Source organism: Lissotriton helveticus, chromosome 5_1 (genome assembly GCF_964261635.1).
Source record: "Lissotriton helveticus chromosome 5_1, aLisHel1.1, whole genome shotgun sequence".
NCBI lineage: Eukaryota > Metazoa > Chordata > Amphibia > Caudata > Salamandridae > Lissotriton > Lissotriton helveticus.
In genome coordinates, this window is record NC_136065.1 from 1,081,233,395 (window position 1) to 1,081,254,919 (window position 21,525).

Sequence of the window (21,525 nt, forward strand, 5' to 3'; positions counted from 1 at the left end):
GGGCATCGAGATTGACTCAATGGAGAAATGTTTTAGACTACCTAGGGACAAGGTGCGCAAATTCAAGACGTCGCTACAGTTATGCCTCCGGAAGGAGAAGGTCACTTTGCAGCAATTACAGGAGGTGGTAGGGCAACTGAATTTCGCACTAAGAATCATCCCAATGGCTCGCCCCTTCTCTCGCTCCATCGCGCACGCGATGAAGGGGCTGAGGGAAAAGCACCACCGCACGCGCCTATCGTCTGAAATTCGCCAGGATATGCTTATTTGGATGGCATTCCTGGAGGATTTTAACGGTAGGGTGGTCTGGCCCGGCCCGCTCACTACATCAGCGGAGTTAGGACTATGGACTGATGCGGCCGGTAGTGTGGGCTTTGGTGCCATCCTAGGGAATAGGTGGGTCGCTCAACAATGGCCAGAAGAATGGAACACATGGGGTTTGCTCGGCAACATTGGCTTCCTGGAACTGTTTCCAATATGGGTGGCACTGATGGTTTGGCCCGAACACCTATGTAACCAATCAGTGGTGTTTTGGTCAGATAACATGACAGTGGTGGAATGTATCAATCAACAGGGGGCGCGGTGTCCTTTCATACTTCGTCTGATCAAAGAGATTGTTCTGCGGTGCCTTAAACTGAATGCTAATTTTAGAGCCAAACATGTCCCTGGTGTTTTAAACAATGCTGCTGACTCCCTTTCTCGCTTCAAAATGCAGGTTTTCAGGGAACATCTCCCCACAGCAGACCCCTCGCCAGCACACTTCCCAGCGGTACTTTGGCAGATTGGTGCCCCAGATTACAAGACCTCGTGGTCGCTAGCTTAGCCCCCAGGACCAAGACGGCGTACGAAGGGGCGTTTCTGTCTTATTGTTCTTTTTTGGGGCCGCAGTGGGGAGTGCTTTGGGCGAAGGAGGATGGGTTTGCAGCCTATTTAGAATGGATGCACAAAGAGGGGCGCTCAGTGGCAGCGGCAACCAGACATAGGGCAGCAGTGTCATTCTTCGCCCAAGCTAGGGGCTTCCGGGATCCCACCAATACCTTTATGATACGCAAGGCTTTAAGGGGATGGCGCCGTATTCAGGGACACCAGAAGGATAAGAGGAAGCCCATGGGGTTGGCCCGGCTAACAGCCTTACTGGGCACGCTGGAGATTGTTTGTAACTCAGAGTGGGAAGTGCTTCTTTTTAGGGCGGCATTCTCCCTGGCATTTTATGGGGCACTGAGAATTAGTGAACTTGTGGCAGGATCTAAGGCTGACATACTAGGTGGCTTGCAGAAGGCTGGGGTGACGATAAGGGGTGACACCATGTGGGTGATTATCCAGAAATCAAAGACCGATCAAGAAGCTAGGGGTCACACCATAGTTCTGCAACGGGCCCCCGTCAACCCGTGCTGCCCGGTGAGGCACGTGGAATCACTCATGGGATTATTGGTCGGTTCAGCAAGCAGGGCGTTGCTCTGTCACGCCGACGGGAGCCCCTTGACCAGGTATCAATTCAGGAGAGTGTTCGAAATAGGGGTTACAAAAGCGGGTCTTGATCCTAGAGATTTTGGATCTCATTCCTTCAGGATTGGGGCAGCAACTGAGGCGGTGGCGGGGGGCCTCCCAGTGGAAAGAGTGAAGACAATTGGGAGGTGGTCGTCAGACTGCTATAAACGTTATGTTCGGATTGACATGCTATGATTACCTGTCACTCACGCTTGGTCTCTTTTCCGCTCTCTTACAGTTTCTCAGACCTGTTACGCAGGGGAGGAATTTGTCGTCGGGCACCGCCAATATTCATCGGCACGGAGCGGCGACCAGGAAACAACAAAGAACAATGTCTGGATTGTTGGTCATTCATATGTGAAGCGAGCGGAATGTGTCTTCCTGTCAGGTGACAAGAAGGAAAGGGCGGCACAACTAGGGTTGAATATCACGTTCTTTGGCAGAGGAGGGTTGTGTCTTCACGAGTTTAGGGGATTCTTCCAAGGGCTGTTAGCACGCCAGCGGGCTCCACCGTCAGTGGTGATACTTCACCTTGGGGAGAACGATTTGGCAACACTGGGCAGGCGCATCTTGATTGAGGAGATTATCTCAACAGCGGGTTGGATAGCTAGGACCTGCCCCGGGTGCACACTAGTATGGTCACAACTAATACCTCGACTTCAGTGGCGGGGGGGCGATTCAGTCAGGGCGTTGAATCACTCGGTAAAGAGGATCAACACACGGTTGGATAGGTTGTTCCGAACCCCCGTGTTACAGTCAATACCTCATGGGTGCATCTGGGGTCAAAAGTATTACTTGGAGGACGGGGTTCATCTGACAGAAGAGGGTAATGTCCTATGGGCTGACAATATCTGGGCTTGGCTAGAGGGCTGGGGTAGGAGGATGTGTCCTTAGATAGGGGCTAGAGGGGGAGGCCAGATCGTCGGTTAACAATACTGGCCTGTGGCGGTAAGGTCATTATCGGTGAGCACATATTTGAGGTCTGAGGGGGCGGGCATCATCCTATGGAGGTTCCCGCCCAGGGGGAGGGGCCTGCGGGCCACTCCCAGTACTCCAGGGGCAAGGTAATATGCAAAGGAGCGCGGGTAGGAGTAGTTCACGCTTTCCTTAGGCTGGTAGCCACCCCGCGCGCGTGGACTCATGACGCCACCGGCGCAGAGTAAGGGCCCTCCTTTAGTGGGTAAATGGAGTTTGGGGCGTAGACCGGGCAATTCCCGGGGTAACACTGCGCATGCGCACTTCTAAGGGGAAGGCGCAGCTTGTAGGACCTGACACCGGTAGTGACCCTGCCATATGGCCAGAAATGTACAAAAATCAAGATAGGATGTTTAGTTAAGCTAGGAACAACTTGTATTAGAGTTTTGTTAAGGTCAGGCTCTCAAACTTGTTGATAACGATTGTATAACTGAATGTCCTGCTGATTTTTGTATTTCATTGTTGATTATGCAATTAAAACCCTTTTTTAATTTCATACTTTAATAAATACGGCCGGGCGACTAGCGCCCGCCTTCCAAAGAGTAAACACGTCTCGTGTCCACGTTCCTTGGTGTTGGGTGCCGGATTGGGGGGGAGGCGGCAGCTAGTCGCTGACCATGTGAAAAGGGGGGGCCCTCGGCCCCCCCGCACGCATGGCGGCGCGGCGACCGCCTCACCCCCTCTCCCCTCGGGTCCTTCGACGGTGGGGGCGTGCCCTGGGGGCGCGGCCCACCGCCGATTGGCCGGCGCCCCTCCTGACCCGGAATCAATGGACTGGTTCCGGGTCGGGGGGGGCGGGCGTGAGGAGGGGCCACCCGGCCCCTCGGGAATAAGAGGTAGGGAGCGCCCAGGAGACCCCCTTGTCCCTGGACGCTCCCTCGCTGAACGTTGTGCCCCGCGTTCGGGGCTTCTTTGTTTCCCACCCACCATCCCTTGGTACAAAGTTTAAGCAGCGTTATGTCCGGTCTAATGGTAAGTTACATAGGTATAGACCGCGGGAGAGAGTAGGTTGTTGTTGTATTTTGTGATCTGTTGTCAGGACTTTTTTCCCTTTGTAGAAAAGTGATGTGTGAAGTGAACTATATTTGAAGATATGTGTCTTTAGGCCTTTTTTCCCTTTGTAGATATACGTAGATATTGTGATTATGAGCAACATGCGTGAACCGAATTGTAATTTTATGCCAGGTGTCGTTAGGCCTTTTTTCCCCTTTAGCTATGCGTGGATACTGTTATTTATTAGCCAGTGTAGTTGTCCTTTAGACTTTTTTCCATAGGTCGTCGTATTTATTAGGTATGGGGCATGCGGTAAGGTCATTATCGGTGAGCACATATTTGAGGTCTGAGGGGGCGGGCATCATCCTATGGAGGTTCCCGCCCAGGGGGAGGGGCCTGCGGGCCACTCCCAGTACTCCAGGGGCAAGGTAATATGCAAAGGAGCGCGGGTAGGAGTAGTTCACGCTTTCCTTAGGCTGGTAGCCACCCCGCGCGCGTGGACTCATGACGCCACCGGCGCAGAGTAAGGGCCCTCCTTTAGTGGGTAAATGGAGTTTGGGGCGTAGACCGGGCAATTCCCGGGGTAACACTGCGCATGCGCACTTCTAAGGGGAAGGCGCAGCTTGTAGGACCTGACACCGGTAGTGACCCTGCCATATGGCCAGAAATGTACAAAAATCAAGATAGGATGTTTAGTTAAGCTAGGAACAACTTGTATTAGAGTTTTGTTAAGGTCAGGCTCTCAAACTTGTTGATAACGATTGTATAACTGAATGTCCTGCTGATTTTTGTATTTCATTGTTGATTATGCAATTAAAACCCTTTTTTAATTTCATACTTTAATAAATACGGCCGGGCGACTAGCGCCCGCCTTCCAAAGAGTAAACACGTCTCGTGTCCACGTTCCTTGGTGTTGGGTGCCGGATTGGGGGGGAGGCGGCAGCTAGTCGCTGACCATGTTGCTTTTAGGCACAAGTCTCATGAGTCTGGTTAAACCGGACTGAGAACTTGCACCACACACAAATAAAAACACAGCTGACCCCTAACAATAACAGAACTGGTACAACAGTAACACACTCATAAGTAGCCGAGCCCAGTGAGATACAGGGAAGAATAAATACAGCACCAGATAAATGGGAGTGAACTGATGCTGCAGTATTACCTTCTTACCAAATAAATAATGACAATTTCTGAACCATTTTGCAACCTAATAATTAAAGAAGAAGGAAAATAAAGTCCACACGAATTTACTTCTTAGACATAAGAAACGAAGCAAATATATTGTACGCTATTTTACTACCTACTAAGCAAACACTGGAACAAACACAACATAGTACTCTGCCTCATATGCTCAGGAGGGGATAAATCTGTTTCTGAATCCTTTTATCCACTCCCTATGCTGTATGATGTAAAAAAATAAAACATTGTAAAACGGGACATGAAATATGAAAATGTGTGCTACTATTTGATTTGTATTCCGGAAGTAGCGTGTAAGGCTTTATGTGGCCCTTTTGCCCACCTGAGCATGCGTCTGTTTTATAAGGGAGGTTAACCCACATGTTGCTATGCCAGTGGGTGTAGTGACTGCAGTAATTCAGCAGAGAAGTAAAGTGTGACGTAAGTCCACATGTGAACTGGCACTCACTTTTCACACTTACAACTCCGCTGAAAGTACAGTAAAGAGGTTTACTGCCATCGCTATATGCAGCATGCTACTCAAGCAAAAAAAGTGAATGTGCCCAAGAGTTAATTAATCGTTAACGTCGTCTGTGGACTTCCTGGTTTTCTGTGGTGCAATGATCACAATTTAGTATCTACATACAGGGCCTACTTTGAGAAAACACTTTTGCTATGCACTTACACATGCTCTATTGATCTGTCGCTTAATGTGGGCTACATCAGGAGAACCTAGTGCCAGCAAAGAAGGCACATCAGTGCAGTGAGATATACTGCCACTGCAGGGTCGATGTATACATGCACATTGGCATAGTAAAATAACTGGTAACAGAAAATAGAAATAGCTCACCTTGAAAAGTGTTCAGAAGGCATAAATACTACACATCAGTTATGTCTGCAATGAGTGGGAACTGGAACAATCCAATGACTTGGTATTATGACCAAATGATGAATAGGAAGAAACGTTAGTTAATTCCCTACTCCCCCTCCCCCCCATCATTTTCATCTCATGTACTCACATCGCAGTTGTTTTTCAAGAGTTTTCACTCCTGCACAAAAATCAGCAAGGAACTGAATTGCTCTCAAAGGCCAAAAAGCTTACTGGAGGCCTTATCCCACCGGTCCTGATCTACAAAGCTGATTTTCCAGGAGAGTGACATACTCCTAAATCTCAGGACAAAATCTATTGTAAGTTATGAGTAAGTCACACCTTAGTTGGGAGTAAGCCACACTTAGTCATGGGAATGTCAGTCGAGTCCACGGTGCATGAGCAGGTCACCTGATTCCAGATTTTCAACAGCTAGTTAAGTATATAAAACTTTTGTCTGCGTTTTTAACCTCCCTCTTCAACACTGATAATGCTTGACAGGCACTGGCTTGTTCTGGGGTCAGGTGTTTTCATGTTCTAATACATGGGTCGTTAAGTCTGTGTAGGAGGATTGGCAGCGAGGATCACTAGGCCTGCTCATCCCTTTAATCTCACCCCTGAACCAACCAGATTTCATAACTTGCAGCCATTCTTTCTCAGGTTATAAAACAGGCACAAATCAAAGGACAGTTCCCGACAGCTCCTAAAATGAATTCTGGGTGGATTCATTTTAATGCATGCACCGCTTAGTACAGCAGCCGAAAGTAGTCTGTTTGTCGGCCAATTCCTAGCCCATTTGAAGGCATCCGAGACAGCTTGGAAGACTGGCTGCAGCTACTCCAAAGCTAATAAGGCATGGACAAACTTGCTTGGGCAATTTAGGGGACTAGAGTTTGGTGGATGTGTGACATCCTTACTCAATAGGCCACGGCAACCCATTTTCTCACAAATCTGCCCGGCAAATGGGGAAACATCAGCTTCAAGGTTGCTGAAATGTCTATTGTTTGGCCACTTCCGAGGTCAGGCATCTTAAAACAGATGAACGCCTTTTCTAGCTATCATGAAAAAACCCAGCTAACGACAGCCTTAACACACCCGAAACATGTCAACATAATCCTCGGGGAAAAGATACTGAGAGTACTCTTCTGAGCAAGACATGAGCACCCTGCCCCACAAAGTTTTGTAAATACATCAGAAACGGAGCAAAAGCTGAAAAAAGCTAAACCAAGGCTCACGTGGCACCACACAAGGACGAATTAGAGAAGACAAAGGCAACGTTATTTTTGACGACATTCAGACACAAAACTGCTCAAAATGAGCGCCATTCTTTTGACAGAGATGGTCGCTTCCTTGAACGCCTTTGGAGTGTTCCAACTTTCCAAAAAAAATCACATACTCTCCATGAATGCGTTTGTTGTGTTTTCTCTTCAAGGAGCTCATTCATAATGGTGTTAGAAAAAAAACATTATTAATGATTCTTTGTAGAGCTCGAGGCCTGAGGAGGCGTGCGGCCTACAGAGGCGCACGTGACCAACCCGACCTTCCAGCACGATCGGTTCACACTTTGGCTCCAGCTGGGAAGACTACCAGGGCTGTTGTCAGCAAAACCGTCCTTCCAGGGCACCCACGGGGATAGTTTGGGGCTCTGGGGCGCTTGACAGGACACACTGGCTGAAAGTACGAATTGTTTGGGGCGGTCAAAGCTTCCCTCCATTAGAAAAAGAAAAGTGTGGCACTCAAGTAGGGACTCCTAATTCTTAATACTTTGAAGGCCTTTCACCCATATATATTGCTGATTGGTGGTATGTCGTAGTCTGAAAGTTGTTATCAGTATTTCAGTAACACTTACCAAGGCCCAGAGAACAGGAGTTCATTTCACCAAGGCGATAGCGGTGCTAGATGAAGAAAGGACCCCTGGCTGCAGGGACCAGAGTGTCCTCACTTCCTTGAAGAGTGGGGTTTAAAGTGCTGCACCGCATGAATGAGGCTGCACGCGCCGTGTATGAAAGAGATCTTGTTAGACCCCTGAGTTACTTTCTTTCCTCTGTTTGTACTTCTTGTTTTCGAGCCTGGCAGTGCATGTATTGACTCGCTGTGCCTCATCAGTGCCTGGTGGTTAGGGGATGCTGGTGCACAGCTCTTGCGGCTTTGTTGGTGATGCAGAACGTTTTGAAAATGATGCAGGGCCGGAAGGGCATCTACCGCAGGCCCTTTAAGGAGTGATGTGGATCATATTCTTTCAGTCCTTTTATGTGTCAGTCGTCTTGAATTCTTTAGAAAACCTTAACGTTGTCTGTCTGTCTGTCTATCTATCTATCTATCTATCTATCTATCTATCTATCTATCTATCTATCTATCTATCTATCTATCTATCTATCTATCTATCTATCTATCTATCTGTCTGTCTGTCTGTCTGTCTGTCTGTCTGTCTGTCTGTCTGTCTGCCTGTTTGCCGTTCTATTCTCTTTTTATATCTTTCCATCTTTCTGTGTCAGCCTGTCAGTCTACCATTCACTTATAAAACACATCCTTCCTAACCGCATCACTGCCCTTCGGAATGCCTCGTTGGTGTGCATCCATGAAATCTGCACACTTCACGCATTCCATTCTCTGCACAATGTGCAGCGGTTTCACCATTACTGATAGTGATTTAATCAAGAACGTACCATCGTCCTCTTATAGTTTATGTTATATGCTTCTTCCTCCATAATGTTCTCACAGATCATTCTGTGCCTGCTGGTCACTGAATCTCATGTTCTATCACTTCTTTAAATTGATACCCTTTTGAGCGAGGACATTTGCTGTACCTGTGAGGCTCTGGCCTCAAACCTCTGGAGCAGGTGTGTGTTTAAATATATATGTGCTATCATATTAGTATATTGCATGTCACTCCTAACGACCATCTGGCACCTTGGATATAAATCAATCAACCATGCGTTTCAACATTTGACAAACACAGATCTCAGCATTTCATCCTATAAATAAAACACCTTCTGCTTAGTATACTTACAATATAAGTGCACTGCGGCAAAAAGCCATATGTCCCGCATGCATAAAGATGACTTTCGTTGAATCGCTGCAAGAGCCTTATATGGTTGAAACACTCCGTCTGTCGGAAAAAGGCACATCATGAGCATGATAGTCGGGCAAAGCAAAAACACGCCCAGTAATGACCACAAATCATGTTTGTTATCGGTACTCCACTTACATTTACTGCTGCTGTTTTCAATAATGTAGTAGAACTAGTAACTGTCAACCCAATCAATAGCTTTGACTAAATCATGTTGCTAATTAGGTGATTGATTTCTTTGACAATTACTCACACACTGATCAAACATGTTTACAATAGACTGCGCTGTGATAGGTCTTCAACATCCCCCGAAGGTAGTTACCGTCCTTCTGATCCAGACTAAGTGCACATTCACAGCACATTATCTAGGGACATTTACGAGTTAGTTCAATCCACACACTATTGCTTCCTCCTTCTCGTGCTGGGACTTTCTCAAGAATTGATTATGTTAGGCCTCCCTAGAGGCACTATCCAGAAACTGCAATGCGTCCAATACATGGTTGTTCTACTGGTGAACAATATGTTGAAATGCAGTTAAATACCTTAAGCAAGTAGGGGGCTTCTCTGACTTCCTGTAACCTAGTGGGTCCTGTTGAAGGCCCTCTGCTTTTTCCACTGGCCTTTTTAGGGACATGGTCCTAGGAGCATCCAGGTCTAATTTCAAAGATGCGACCCATAAATATCCCTCCTCCATTCTTGCTCGCAGCTTGTATCATCTGTGTTAGGCAGGAAGTGGGATTCACTGCTGAATGATGTCTTACTCGGTGTTGGTCTGTCTGTTGTGAAATAAGCTGCCCATCGAAATCCTACATGTTAGGAATTATGATTTTTTTTGGAGCCCTCAAGACACATCTTGTCTGTTGAGAGGTTTATCTCGCTTTCTTGTCAATGTAGGTTCAAAGCAGCTCTAGCAGCAAAATTTCACTTGAAGAATGTCACCTCCTATAAAGGATCCCTCACTCATTCACCCTCATCACATCACTTTTTTAAGCAAGGAAAGTCCATGTTAAGGACACAAACAACCCTGCTGGCCCCTTAAATGTAACACATATTGTAAGCCAATTCCTAACCAGATTGTATTAAAGTGCGACCTCCCATTCTAGATCCCTGCTTGTCTGTGTCCTTGAAATTCGGGCCTTCATTGAAGATGGGTCTGTTTCTGAATCCAGGTGAATTCTCTTCTATAAGGATATCTCATCTAACTTTCCTGTCTAATGTTTATCATTTGGGGCAGAGACAACACTATGCTAAGTGTTCGCAGAGAGTGCGCGCCTTTTATTATTACACAATAATGTACACATTTATTTTAAGACAAAAGATGTACAATATATTTTTTATTTGTCTATACGACCATCCACCAAACCTACAGCGGAGACAGAACAGAACTGTGTGTAGATAATGCAGTTTTTTTTCTCCGAAACCATGACTGTATGTGTGATCCCCTCCTTCGAGCCCCCGCCCCCTCAGATCCTCAGTGCATCCCAGTTGACGCACTGAGCTGGACATCCCTGTGTTCTGCATTTCATTGTGAAAGACATAACTATACAAGATCGTGTAGAAACAAAATGCTTTTCTACCATAAACTTCGGTGTGAAACTGAAACGTTGGCATGATTTTTGTGAGTGTGTGTTTTATCTGACATCACAGTTGTCATTTCATGCACAGTTGCACACACAGGGGCAGGAATGCTTGCTCTTAAAGCAGTGTAACCAGAACAGAAGGGCTTCAGAAACAGCCCTGCGTGCACAACAGAGCTGCTCGCCTTTTAATTCACTTGCAAGAACTGGAGACCTGATTTTAGTCTTTTTTCCCCAGTTGTTACATAACTCCTTAATTCGTTCTGGGAAGCACTTGTAATGACGTTCGCCATTAAGAACCGGACGATGGTTTCCCAGAGTTCTTGCGGGGTCCAGTCCTGTTTTTTTTTCATCCAGTCATCCCAGTTTGAGTCCATAAGTTGACTGGGTTTGCTTAACCCTGTGAAAGGGAGGGAGAGGAAAGGTATCCATTCACTCCCAGTACAAAGGAGCATGGACGTCTATTCACTGGGCTCTGATAGCAGCATGTGGGTCATCCCTGACCCCTGGCCACCCTTGTTGCTGGTAGTAAAGGGCGTTGCAGTGAAAGGGACTGCGCTACACCACCCTCTCCCACTACAGATGACCACCATGAAGCAGACATCTCAAGCTCATTACATGTGGGTAATTCCTACCGGGAAAAAAAATACTGCAGTATGGGAAGGGCGCTCCTACTGAGAGCTGCATCAGGAGGGAAGGTCTATGCCGTGAGCACTGCCATGTGATTGTGCACTGATTTATTTTGATTGCTCAAGCTGTATTAGTGCTGGTGCAATTTCACAATGTCATTTCTTCAATACATTGATTGCACCATTGCAACACTGCACCACTATTTCTGGTGGACATAAAGTGCACATGTGAACTATAACAAAAATATATCTGGGTTGCAATGATAAGACGAGCCAAATTTGCACATATATTTCTGGATTGCAGAGATTAACTTTAGTAAGATTTTTTACTTTCAACCACACTGCATTACAACATTGCACAAAAATAATAAAACCAATAGATATTGTATAGGCAATACCTGTAGGGCTATGCCAATGATTGTTCTTTTAAAGTCTTTATAGCTGAGTGTGTGAATGGGTGATATCCTGAACCATGACATACCTCTGGCTACGCAAGGCAGGTGTTCCACTTGAGTGTGTTTGGGCTTTCCCGTGAGTTTCTGTGTCTGGCTTCAGAGGTGGCAAGGATCCGTGCTGAGATAGATGGCTGTCTGTATGCTTTTAACCCCGTGCACCATCCCAATCAATAGGATTAAATCAAATTCCAAAACTGTCTGTCAGAAGTCTTTTCTTGGCTCAACCTGCACCATTTAAAATGCAACAGCGCCAAAACAGAAATAATTCCCCTCGGTAAAGGCACAATCTTTTCCCCCAAAGACTGGTGGCCTCATAATTCCGAAGCACCACCGAGCGCGGTTGCCTCTGCCCGCAACTTGGGTGTCCAATTCGATGCTTCCCTCAGCTTCGATGAACATGTGCGCACTACCGCAGGGCGCTGTTTCAGTTTGATCAGGCAATTAAAGAAATTTTTTAATTTTTTGCCTATCAGTGCCAGGAAATCAGTCGCGGTGGCGCTTATCCTCTCCCGGCTGGATTATTGTAACGGCCTCCTGGCAGGTATCAAGAAGTCCTCTCTGAAAAAACTACAAACTGTCCAACATGCAGCAGCCAGGCTTGTTCTGAAACTCCCCCGCAGGTCCTCGGCCTCTGCAGCCCTCAACGCCCTCCACTGGCTGCCCCTCCACAAGAGAATCCTTTTCAAGCTCCTAGTCACTGTATTTAAAGCTAACAGGTGCACGGGTCCATCCTACCTGATCAAGCGCTTCCAGCGCTACAATCCAACTCGCTGTTTGAGGTCATCGGGCGCCAACTTCATCTCTGAACCCCGTATAAAATTAAAATCCAAGGGTGGAAAGACCTTTTCTTTTCTGGCGGCCAAGGCATGGAACCGCCTCCCCCCCAGCCTTAGGCACGCCCCCTCCGAAAGCCTATTTAGGAAATCCTTGAAAACCTGGATTTATGCTCAGTCCGACTCTTCAGTCCTCGCAGCTATTTGATCCATGCCCCCCTTAGACGACCTTCTGTGTGCTCAGCGCCAAGATGCTCCCTCTGGAGCGAAAGTCAGCGCTTTACAAATGACAATAAATATCAAATAAATGCTACCTGGAAGGAGATGGAAGCTTGTTCATCTTTCTTTTTTTGTGAGCAGGCATTACCTCATGTTTTTGAGGGAAGTGGGCTGCAGTTTGCGAGGGCAAGGCTTTTGTGAGTAGGTTTTTATCTTCCCTCCCATTCGTTGATTATTATTCAGAGGACATGGCCTTGCTGGAGAGGAGAGTTGAGAGTGATAGTTTCAGTTATCCTAGGCTATCCTGTCTTATGTAGGCTCTAAAATACATTACGTAGAGTACTTGCTGTTGGAGTTTCTGTGAGGTAACAAGATTTGGGTCCCAGCCATGTCAAATTGACTTTTAATTCTTCAGAGCAGAGTGCAATATAAATTAAAAAATACAGTAGACTTTGTGAATGCATTTCAAGTGAATACGTGGCTTCAGTTGCTATAGCCAAAGAAATATTCCACACATTCTCCCTATGCCAATGACTTGGCCCTCGGAAATAAGTTAAAGAGCTTCTCAAATTTAGTATCTCCTGTCATGTTTTATAACTGGCCACCTTAATCTAGAGGCAGATCACCAACATGATCTGTTTATTCAAAGTCTACTGCTCCACTTTGAAACGTTCATGTTTACCCCCTTGATCTCTGAGGCTATGTATGTCGAATGCCGTGCCATAGACTGGAAGTTCACCTGAAAAATCCTCTTAAAATTCACCAGAATCCAATAATTGCATTGATCAGGCAATATTTCAGTGGTTTAATACTCCAAACTGCGGATGTTTTAAATAATTCCTTACAGGATAAAATCCCTACAGAACAAAAATGCATTAAAACCTGGCACACTAAATTAATAATTCTGAAATGTTTCCTAGTAGGTACTCAAAAAGTAAGGCAAAGTTTGAATTGGGCACAGTTTATCCTTAATCTTTTTTTTTTAAAAGCTTGAATATATGAAATACATTTATGTCACATAAGATTGCCAACATATTCAACGACCTTCCACTATAGTAAAAGACCCACCAAGTTCATATGAGGAGTGTCTAAAAATCTAGGTCATAATCATACAAAATTGTTCAAATTTGATTGACAATTTCTAAAAAAAAATCTCCTTCATATTCCTCTGAAATACATAGATCTGGATCAGAATATGAGGCCCTGATTACAAGTTTAAGTGTTATATATCGCACATGAAAAATAACGCCAGCACGGGGTACGTTATTTATCATGTGCGATAAATAACACCTATCATGAGTTTGGGGGGAACAGTATGCTTATTTTGGTGTTTAACGCACCAAGATCCGCATAGTATGGTAAATACTGTACAATTTCCCCTGTTTAATTTCAGCAGGTTTAACCTGCCGAAATGTAATGACAGATGATTTATTTAACACATCCGATGATTACAGGATACGGTTAAATACAGCCAAACTCGTAATTCTGACCTGTGCGTAAACAGGTGTTTACGCACGGGTTGGAATTTACCCACCCACTTGTAATCAGGGCCTAAGACTTACTGATAATATTCTGTGCTAATGGCCCTAATTTGAAACTTTTAGCTTTAGTCATCTGAGTTAATGTAATTCTTTGTTACACAAATTAATCCTACTTCTTATCATGCCAACTCCATCTTCTTAGGCACTCTGACCATTATTTCCTGTATATTTCCTTCATCCACAAATTTCCTCAAGGATAGACGACTTTCAACTATTTCATTTGTGGTTAAACATCTTGGAGAAGGCTGGCACTATTCAGTAAGAGCTTCGCTTGGAAAATAATGTTTGCGTATGGGATCTTCTTATGTCAGGCAACATTCAAGGTACAGGCCATGAGCTTGGTATAGTGTTGAACGTCTACAATGAACACAAAACAACCTGCCTCGTGGTATTATTGGACTGCGCTGAGGGGTTCAACATGCTAGATGACACATCCACAGTCAGAAAGTCGCAGAAGTGCATTGTTTGTATTATTCCTTACAGAGGGAAATGTACAACTAAAAACAAGGCTGGCAGTCTATCTGAGAGTTTAACAAATGTTAACAGATGATACAGTAAAAAAAAAAAACACTAGATGTGCTTCTAGCAGAACAGTTTACAAGAAGACATAGTTGAACCCAAGGGAGCTCCAACTATAATAAAGCCCACCTAAGATTTGTTTGTAAAAAAGCGTATCTGAAGAACATTCATTCCATCTGTTGCCTAAGGAGCTAGGAGAGATTTCCACAGTTTATTCGTACAACCAATGACGGCACAGTTCCTGATTATGGCACATAGATTCACTTTAACTCCTGCCAGCTCCTGAAGCCCGGGAAGAGACCCTTTTTACAAGAAACATCCGCTTTTCAACTTGGACTGCTTGATTCATAGGGTAGACATTTTGATACGTGCATTGATTGTTGGCTAGTGCAAAGAGGTCAACACTGGAGTGATGTGAACACAAGAGTGAGGGTAGGTGGCTAATCTCACCAGTGTATGCAACACTGCCTCTACGGGCGAGAGTTGGTGCTAGACTGAGACCCCACCTCACACTAAAAGGAAAGGCATGATCTGTAGAGAAACTATTGAACAGACATTTTACTCCAGGCTTTAGATATCCTAAACACGCTTATTATAACTCCTTAATGCTATTTAATCTAATGGACCTTTTACAATATGGAACAAGCTAAACCCTGTGTGTACATAATTTAGTTTTGATGTTCACTGACTACTGAAACTCATGACTTATAAGGAATTTCTACAGTGAAACATGCTTTTTCCTGGGCCTTACCTTATTGTTTTTGCCTTTTCGGTAGCAATCGATCAGCCTGTCGGCGGAGGCCTCCCAGTGTATCTGGAGGGAAAAGAAAACACGAGTTACCCTGGTTTTTCGACATCTCAGTGCCTCGGGCCTGCATCTTAGAACAGCACCAAATCCCATGCGATTGAGTTATTGTTCTAGGCATAAACTACAAACTGCACTTTTCTTGATCATTTGTTTACGGCAAAGTTCGAGATTAATCCCTCCCAAAGGTAATGAAAGACTAGAAACTTAGTTCAACAATCTGTAGGGATTACTGTGGCAACTACATGTGGACCTGCATCATAAACAACCGTCTCAGTGTCCTAGTGTGCTGCACACCTACATTCACCTTCACACATATCCATTAGAAAGTAAACAACAAAACGCATTACCAGAAACATGGGATTCCAATATGGAAGAAATTCAGCTCTCAGTAAAGTACTACATGGCCTAGAAGAGCATCCCTACGGGTGATATCCTAAGGGCATTGCAATTGTGTTACAGCTGGTGGTATGATTTAGCACCTATCTGCAGTGGTAATGCATTAGCACCAGTGGTAATTAATTTAAAACCGCTGTTGTAATGCTGGGTGTTGAAGGCAAACCAGAGCCTGGTTGTCTCACTGCTATCTAAACCTGAACCCCAAAAAACAGACATCATCTTAATCTAAATATTGTAGTTATGTAGTTTTTAGGTCAGCCTGGGCAGCGCATGCGCGCTCTGCAAGGCATGCTGTATTCGAGTATAGACTTGAAGCCCCGTCCACTCTCCACCCATATTTGTAATTGGCTTATGTCTATCTCCTTCATAAATGTAGGCTTCTGATTCGTTCATATGCTTGTTAGTCCTTGCTTAGTATCGCCTTGTCTTCATTTGTAAACTCCTATGAGGACGGGCCCTTTTACTTCTGTTGTTACACAGTACATCTTATTTAGTCTGTAAGCACTATTTTCTTTTATGAGTTTCTCCTACTGCAGGCACGACATGCTTTCCTGCACCATTCAGTGTATCATGCACGTTTTCACTTTCCAAGCAGCCCGGGACAATGGCGGCCGCTTATTTGAAATTAAATATGTCTCGCATTTACAAGAGTTTGAGCAATTGGCTTTGTAAATGACAATGCCTTTTATTTATGTGTTAATTATCAAAACAGATAAATAAAAGGCATTGTCATTTACAATGCCAATAGCTTAAACTCTCGCAAAGGCGAGACCTATTGCACTATAAATGCTTGTTTAATTAAATCGCTGGGAGGCAATGCATGCACAATCATGTTAATGTACCTACGTCATGATACAGTTCCAACACGGTGACCATGGATACTCCTTTCCATTCTTGCACTGAAATCAAACAGGCGTGATTGAGCTACCCTTGCCAGATATGGAGCAGCTTGACATCTTTGTCTCTTTAATGTAAGCGTCCAGGTGAGCCCATCCCCAACGCCGTCTCACTGAACCTGGCTGCTTCTCTGGAATTGCCTGGGGAATCTCACCCACAGTTCTAACAGCACATTTTGGCACAAAAGTGCACCATCTTCTCGGTGACTGGCACACCTGCCTAAAAAAATGCAGTAACTAGCTGTAGGAAAGTAGGATCTGTTTCTATGGTTACCCACACTTTTTGCCTGGTGATAAGCTGTTACTGACTAGTCTGACTGGGATCCTGCTAATCAGGACCCCAGTCTATCTGCTTTCTCCCTACATTATTGTGTTCAGTACTTAGGTGCATCCCAGATTGGATACTGGGGTATCCCTTTAAGTTCCTAGTATATGGTACTACGGTACCCAGGGCATAGGTACCCCTATATAATAAATACATATTTTTATAAATACCTTCTGTGGTTATTTTTCACTTAATCTATACTATAAAATTGCATTCTGATAAAACAAGCTGCTTTACACTCCCTCCGGACTAAGCCTGAAGGCTGTTCTCCACAGCTACCACTTAGAGAGCTTTCTAAGGTTGTCTAAAACCTCTTAAATCATCATAAGGGTTGCCTGGACTGGTGCAGGGTGTCCACTTACATAAGTGTACATCATATATCAGGCCAGCTTCTGACACTAGTCACATGAATGTCCAGGGGTAAAGAAAGGCAAAGAGACAATGTAACAAGTAGCCTCAGCAAGTTGTGAGACTTGCTCCTTTCCGCTCTGCTCCTGCTGTACCTCCTTTTACTATATATTGACACCTGCATTCATGCCCCTGAGATTTCTGCCTGCATTTTCAGCCAAAAATCAATCAGCATGAAATCTGCACACAAAGCATCAGTTTGTCAGACTTCCATCAACTTGTGCAGCAACATGAATGAATCACTCTTCGAATGTGGAAGGAGAATGTTAATGACACTGTGCATCCTAGTCAAGCTTCATGGCTGCAGGTTGTCCCACAAGTGGGGTGAAAGTGCCCCTGCCAGCCGTTGCTTGTTCGTCAAACACCAGCACATAGACTTGATTGCACTTCACAAAGGTTGACTATTGTCAACTAAATTGTTTACAAACTGAACAATTGGATCATGTTATGCTTGTCAGAGTATATGTATTGCGCATATGGTGCTCCAGAAAAAACAAATATGACTATTCGATATCAATGAAATGAGCCTGCAGAGTGTGCCCCACCCTTCAAAATACAAAATTGCATAATATTCATCGAAATACTACCAACCGTGGTAGGAGGAACATAGGTTAAAATATAAGACACTGCATCACTCATGAGGTTAATTGTGGCCAAGATCCAGAAAATCTTCAAAAATGGTCTGCAACACCAATAGAGACTTTACATCTAACCTCGGCCTACCACTTGACAGGCCATGTTCAAAATGATAACCGAGAACTCCAGGAGTAAAGCGCTTGACAAATCACTAGGAACCCAACCAAACCATGAATGCTTTAGAAAGCGTCGTAGGACCGTCCTTGTCACACAAGTATTTATGAATCAAACAAACCACAGCGGGATGAGACACACAGCACAAAAAGTGGGTGTCTTGTCTGTCTGAACAATACAATGTTACTGCCTGAGCTCATCCAACACCAACAATGACTGCACCTACTTGAAGGTACTGCAACCAGATTCCCACCTCAAACCAAGCAGCGCCTGGATGCTTGATGCCAGTTAAAAAGTTTACCAAACTTTACGCTCAAAGCAACTGGAAAAACATCTACCCTGGGCACCTTTCACAGTGCTAAAAAGCAAACTTAAACAGCCAAGAAGCAATGAGTGAGCCATTTAAAAATCTGTCCAATGTAAGAAAACATGAAATAAATGGACTTAGAAGAGTCTTTTTTGAATTCAGAAAAGGATATGTTTGACATGTGGTTGTGAATTTAAAATAAATTTCTCCTTCACTGTGGATGAATCAAATCAACCTCACTAGACAACCAACGATACACCTGCATCACATTTCCATATGATCCATTTCTTTGCTTTAGAAGAGTGAATGGGTTCTTCATGTCCAGCTTAGCAGGCTTTAGTTTAGCTGTGCTGTGTGTAGTTGTATTGGATAGTGTTATGTGGTGGGGAGGAAAAGAGACTCGGAGAAAGGAATAATGTGCAAGAGAGAGGAGATAAGGAAAATGTATTGCACATGGCATAGATCTACCTAACATAAGATTGATTATAGATCCTAAGTGTTTCAAAATATTTCAATTTTTCAAGGTATAATCAGAACTTGCCAAATTCTTACAGAAAGCTGTTGAAAACAATCATGCAGTTCCCCAGGGTACAGCCGTTTTCTCCTGTAAAACTGCACCACCACAACATACTATTCTGCAATGGAACATGGAGAGAGCAGGGCAGAGTATTCTGTTGCCGCAGGAGATAGGATGTCGGCGCCAGCACGTCCCTGACCCTTTGTACCAGCATCTCCCTATATAGATGTCATTGCACGACAAAACAAGCTGGATTGGGCACGAAAAAAAGCATTGAAAAAACTGCATAGCAATGAAAGGTTAAACGTTACGCACGCAGAATCCTGGAAACTCATTTGGCAACACCCACTGAGGCCTGGCCTTTGGTTTGGCCTCTGTTTCTAACTGCAGTAAGTTAAACGAGCGCGATGTACGGATTATCCAGAGGCACCACGTAGCTGTGGCTTTGCTTTTTTCCGTTAAATGCTCGCGACGTAATTGCTGTTGCTTTGCTACGTGACACCGTATAGATTTGTATTTACTCCTACCTCCCCCCCCCCCCCCCCCCCCCCCCCCCCCTTCCTTTCTGCGTCCCTGTCTCTTTAGACAGTTATGAACTGCGAGGCCTCGGTCCTGGAGTTTGAACTGGAAGCAATTAGCAGGCGGCGCCCGCCTCTCTGGCCTGAGGGCTGGCCAGTGGTCCCCTCTCTCTGTCACTCATCGGTATGCGCGAGCGGGCACCTGCGCATTCACTCCTGCTGACTGACTGACTGCTCCGACGGGTTTATACGACGAGCTTCTCGAGCACGAGGGTGACTCAAGCCTCTTCCTCCGTGAATTTCATCAGAGATATTTATTGTTTCAGCCGGAGGAGGCCGAGGACGAGCTCTGCGCGCGGCAGCGCAAACAGAGATCAACTGCTGCTGTCAGCAGCCTGTGATCGGAATAACAAGCGCGTGACGCCAGCAGCGCACCCCCGCGCCTCACCGAGTGGTTCAGCTTCGTCATGCAAAAGACGGAGGGCACGAGAGGCTCTTAAAGTTTCAAGTTCTTTATCTGATATCGTCATCACGCGCTTACCCATCTGTGACAAGGCTGTTAACAGTGCAGCAGGTGCAGTGGTGCCCGGCGCAGGCGTTTCCGGGGCTCACTGTACAACAATTACAGCTGCTGGTTTTACTGTAATACCACGTGACTGGGCCCATTTTCCTTTCTTTTCACTTTAGGGCCCATGGCACCCCCACTATGGCCCTTTTTTTCTGACCTTGGTGAATCTTTGGTGCAACTGTTTCAATGGTTTATCAGGTGCGAAACAGTAGAGAGGCCTGCTGTCTGCAGAACTAACCCAATAAGGGCCATATGTATCATACTTCCGTTTTGCGAATTCCAAATAGCGAATTTTAAGGAATCGCTATTTGGAATTTACAAAACGGTATGTGTAGGAGAGTAGGGTCTGCAATCCTATGATCACCCAGATTTTTGCTTTTTGCTTCACTGGTTTACGACTTTCCCTGGCTGTGGGCCTGCTAATCAGACCCACAGCCTAGCTGTTCTCTCTATTCCAAATTGTACCCAGGTACTGAATTGGCACTGGGCCCTCTCCAAGTCCCTGTACCCAGGGCAGAGGTGCACCCAGAAGTCTCCCAGGGGCTGCAGCATGTATTATGCCACCCCTGGGCTGACTGACTAAACAGACACAACTGGCTGCTTGACAGCTGGGAGCAAGGTGGTGTAATCACCCCTTGCTTTAGATATAGTATACCTATATCTAAAACCTAGAATGGGCACACAGATCTCCTATCAGTCACTCCTATGGCAGGCCTTAACAATCCTGAAGGCAGAGTGCTTGGAATCGTGTGAGATGGTGCTCTGGCATAAGCTGAGCCTGTCTGCGGCTTTCGGGATCTATCCCTTAGCCGTTTCCATGATAGCGTCAGACCATATACTCTTAAGTGCCTTATAATCCTCGCGGTTATGGTAACTTTGGTCTGACATTATCTAAACATGTCGTGTAAGGTGTCATACGCTTTGGAATACTACCCCCTCGCCAGTTCTGGCGACGGGGGTAGCATTCCACCCCTCTAGAGGGAGAAGACATGTTGGTAGCCTGTAACCCCGGTTAAAGTTGAACATAGCCTCAGCTCCACAAAATGGATGCTGCCACCGAGACACAAGTCTGCCCTCCTGCTGCTGGGAGTCCTTCCAGCGCGGGAGGCTTGGACAAAGGGTTTCCTGTCAGGGGCGGTGCTAGCACCATCCCAGACAGGGTTATGTGTATCCCAGGTAAGCAGGGCTATAGAGGAAGGTGACTGCAAGTGGCACCCCGGTGCTCACTGTGCATAGGCCGGTTTGAACCAGTTCCAGGGGCACACCAGCCCCTGAGCTGGGGAAAGTCCGGCAGGGGAGAGGGGTGTAACCACCCCCCTTCCTGGTCCCACCCATGGGCAGGACCTAGTCGCGTGCCAGCCCCCTTTTTGAGAATAAAGGTAGGAGCAGGCCCCCTTCCAAATTAGATAATTCTGAATCTTGACTACTTTTCACGAAAGGACTCTTGAACTACTTCTGAAGACTCTCCCTTGTGGCTAAGGAGTAGCCACCCTGCACCCGCAGGCACCATCCAAGCATCGCGGTTTGCTGTAAGTCTCTCCTCTGGATCAAGACTGCCCAGCTCGACGAGAACCGGCTTCCCTGGCACCTCTGACCTCTACCTGCATCATCAGCCCAGCTGAGATTCGTGGGTGTGACGAGACCTCGAGGGACCGGCCATCTTCAAGACTGCACGACGCTTGCCCAGCACAACCACAGAGGGATCCTCGAGTGAGTGCTTTGGGGTTTGAGAAGCCCCGACCCTGATCA

General features: G+C 45.7%; 1 protein-coding gene across 2 annotated transcripts in view; it reads right to left on the reverse strand.

The window, feature by feature from the left end:
• The window catches only part of SEMA4G (semaphorin 4G), a 662,424-nt gene that overhangs the window by 256,766 nt on the left and 384,133 nt on the right, over positions 1-21,525 (reverse strand). For both annotated transcript variants that reach the window (XM_078643647.1, XM_078643648.1), the window contains exons 4-5: positions 15,035-15,097; positions 8,511-8,609 (exon numbers count right to left, since the gene is read on the reverse strand). In XM_078643647.1, the coding sequence (XP_078499773.1) occupies positions 8,511-8,609; positions 15,035-15,097 (162 nt within the window). The remainder of the gene's footprint in view (positions 1-8,510; positions 8,610-15,034; positions 15,098-21,525) is intronic.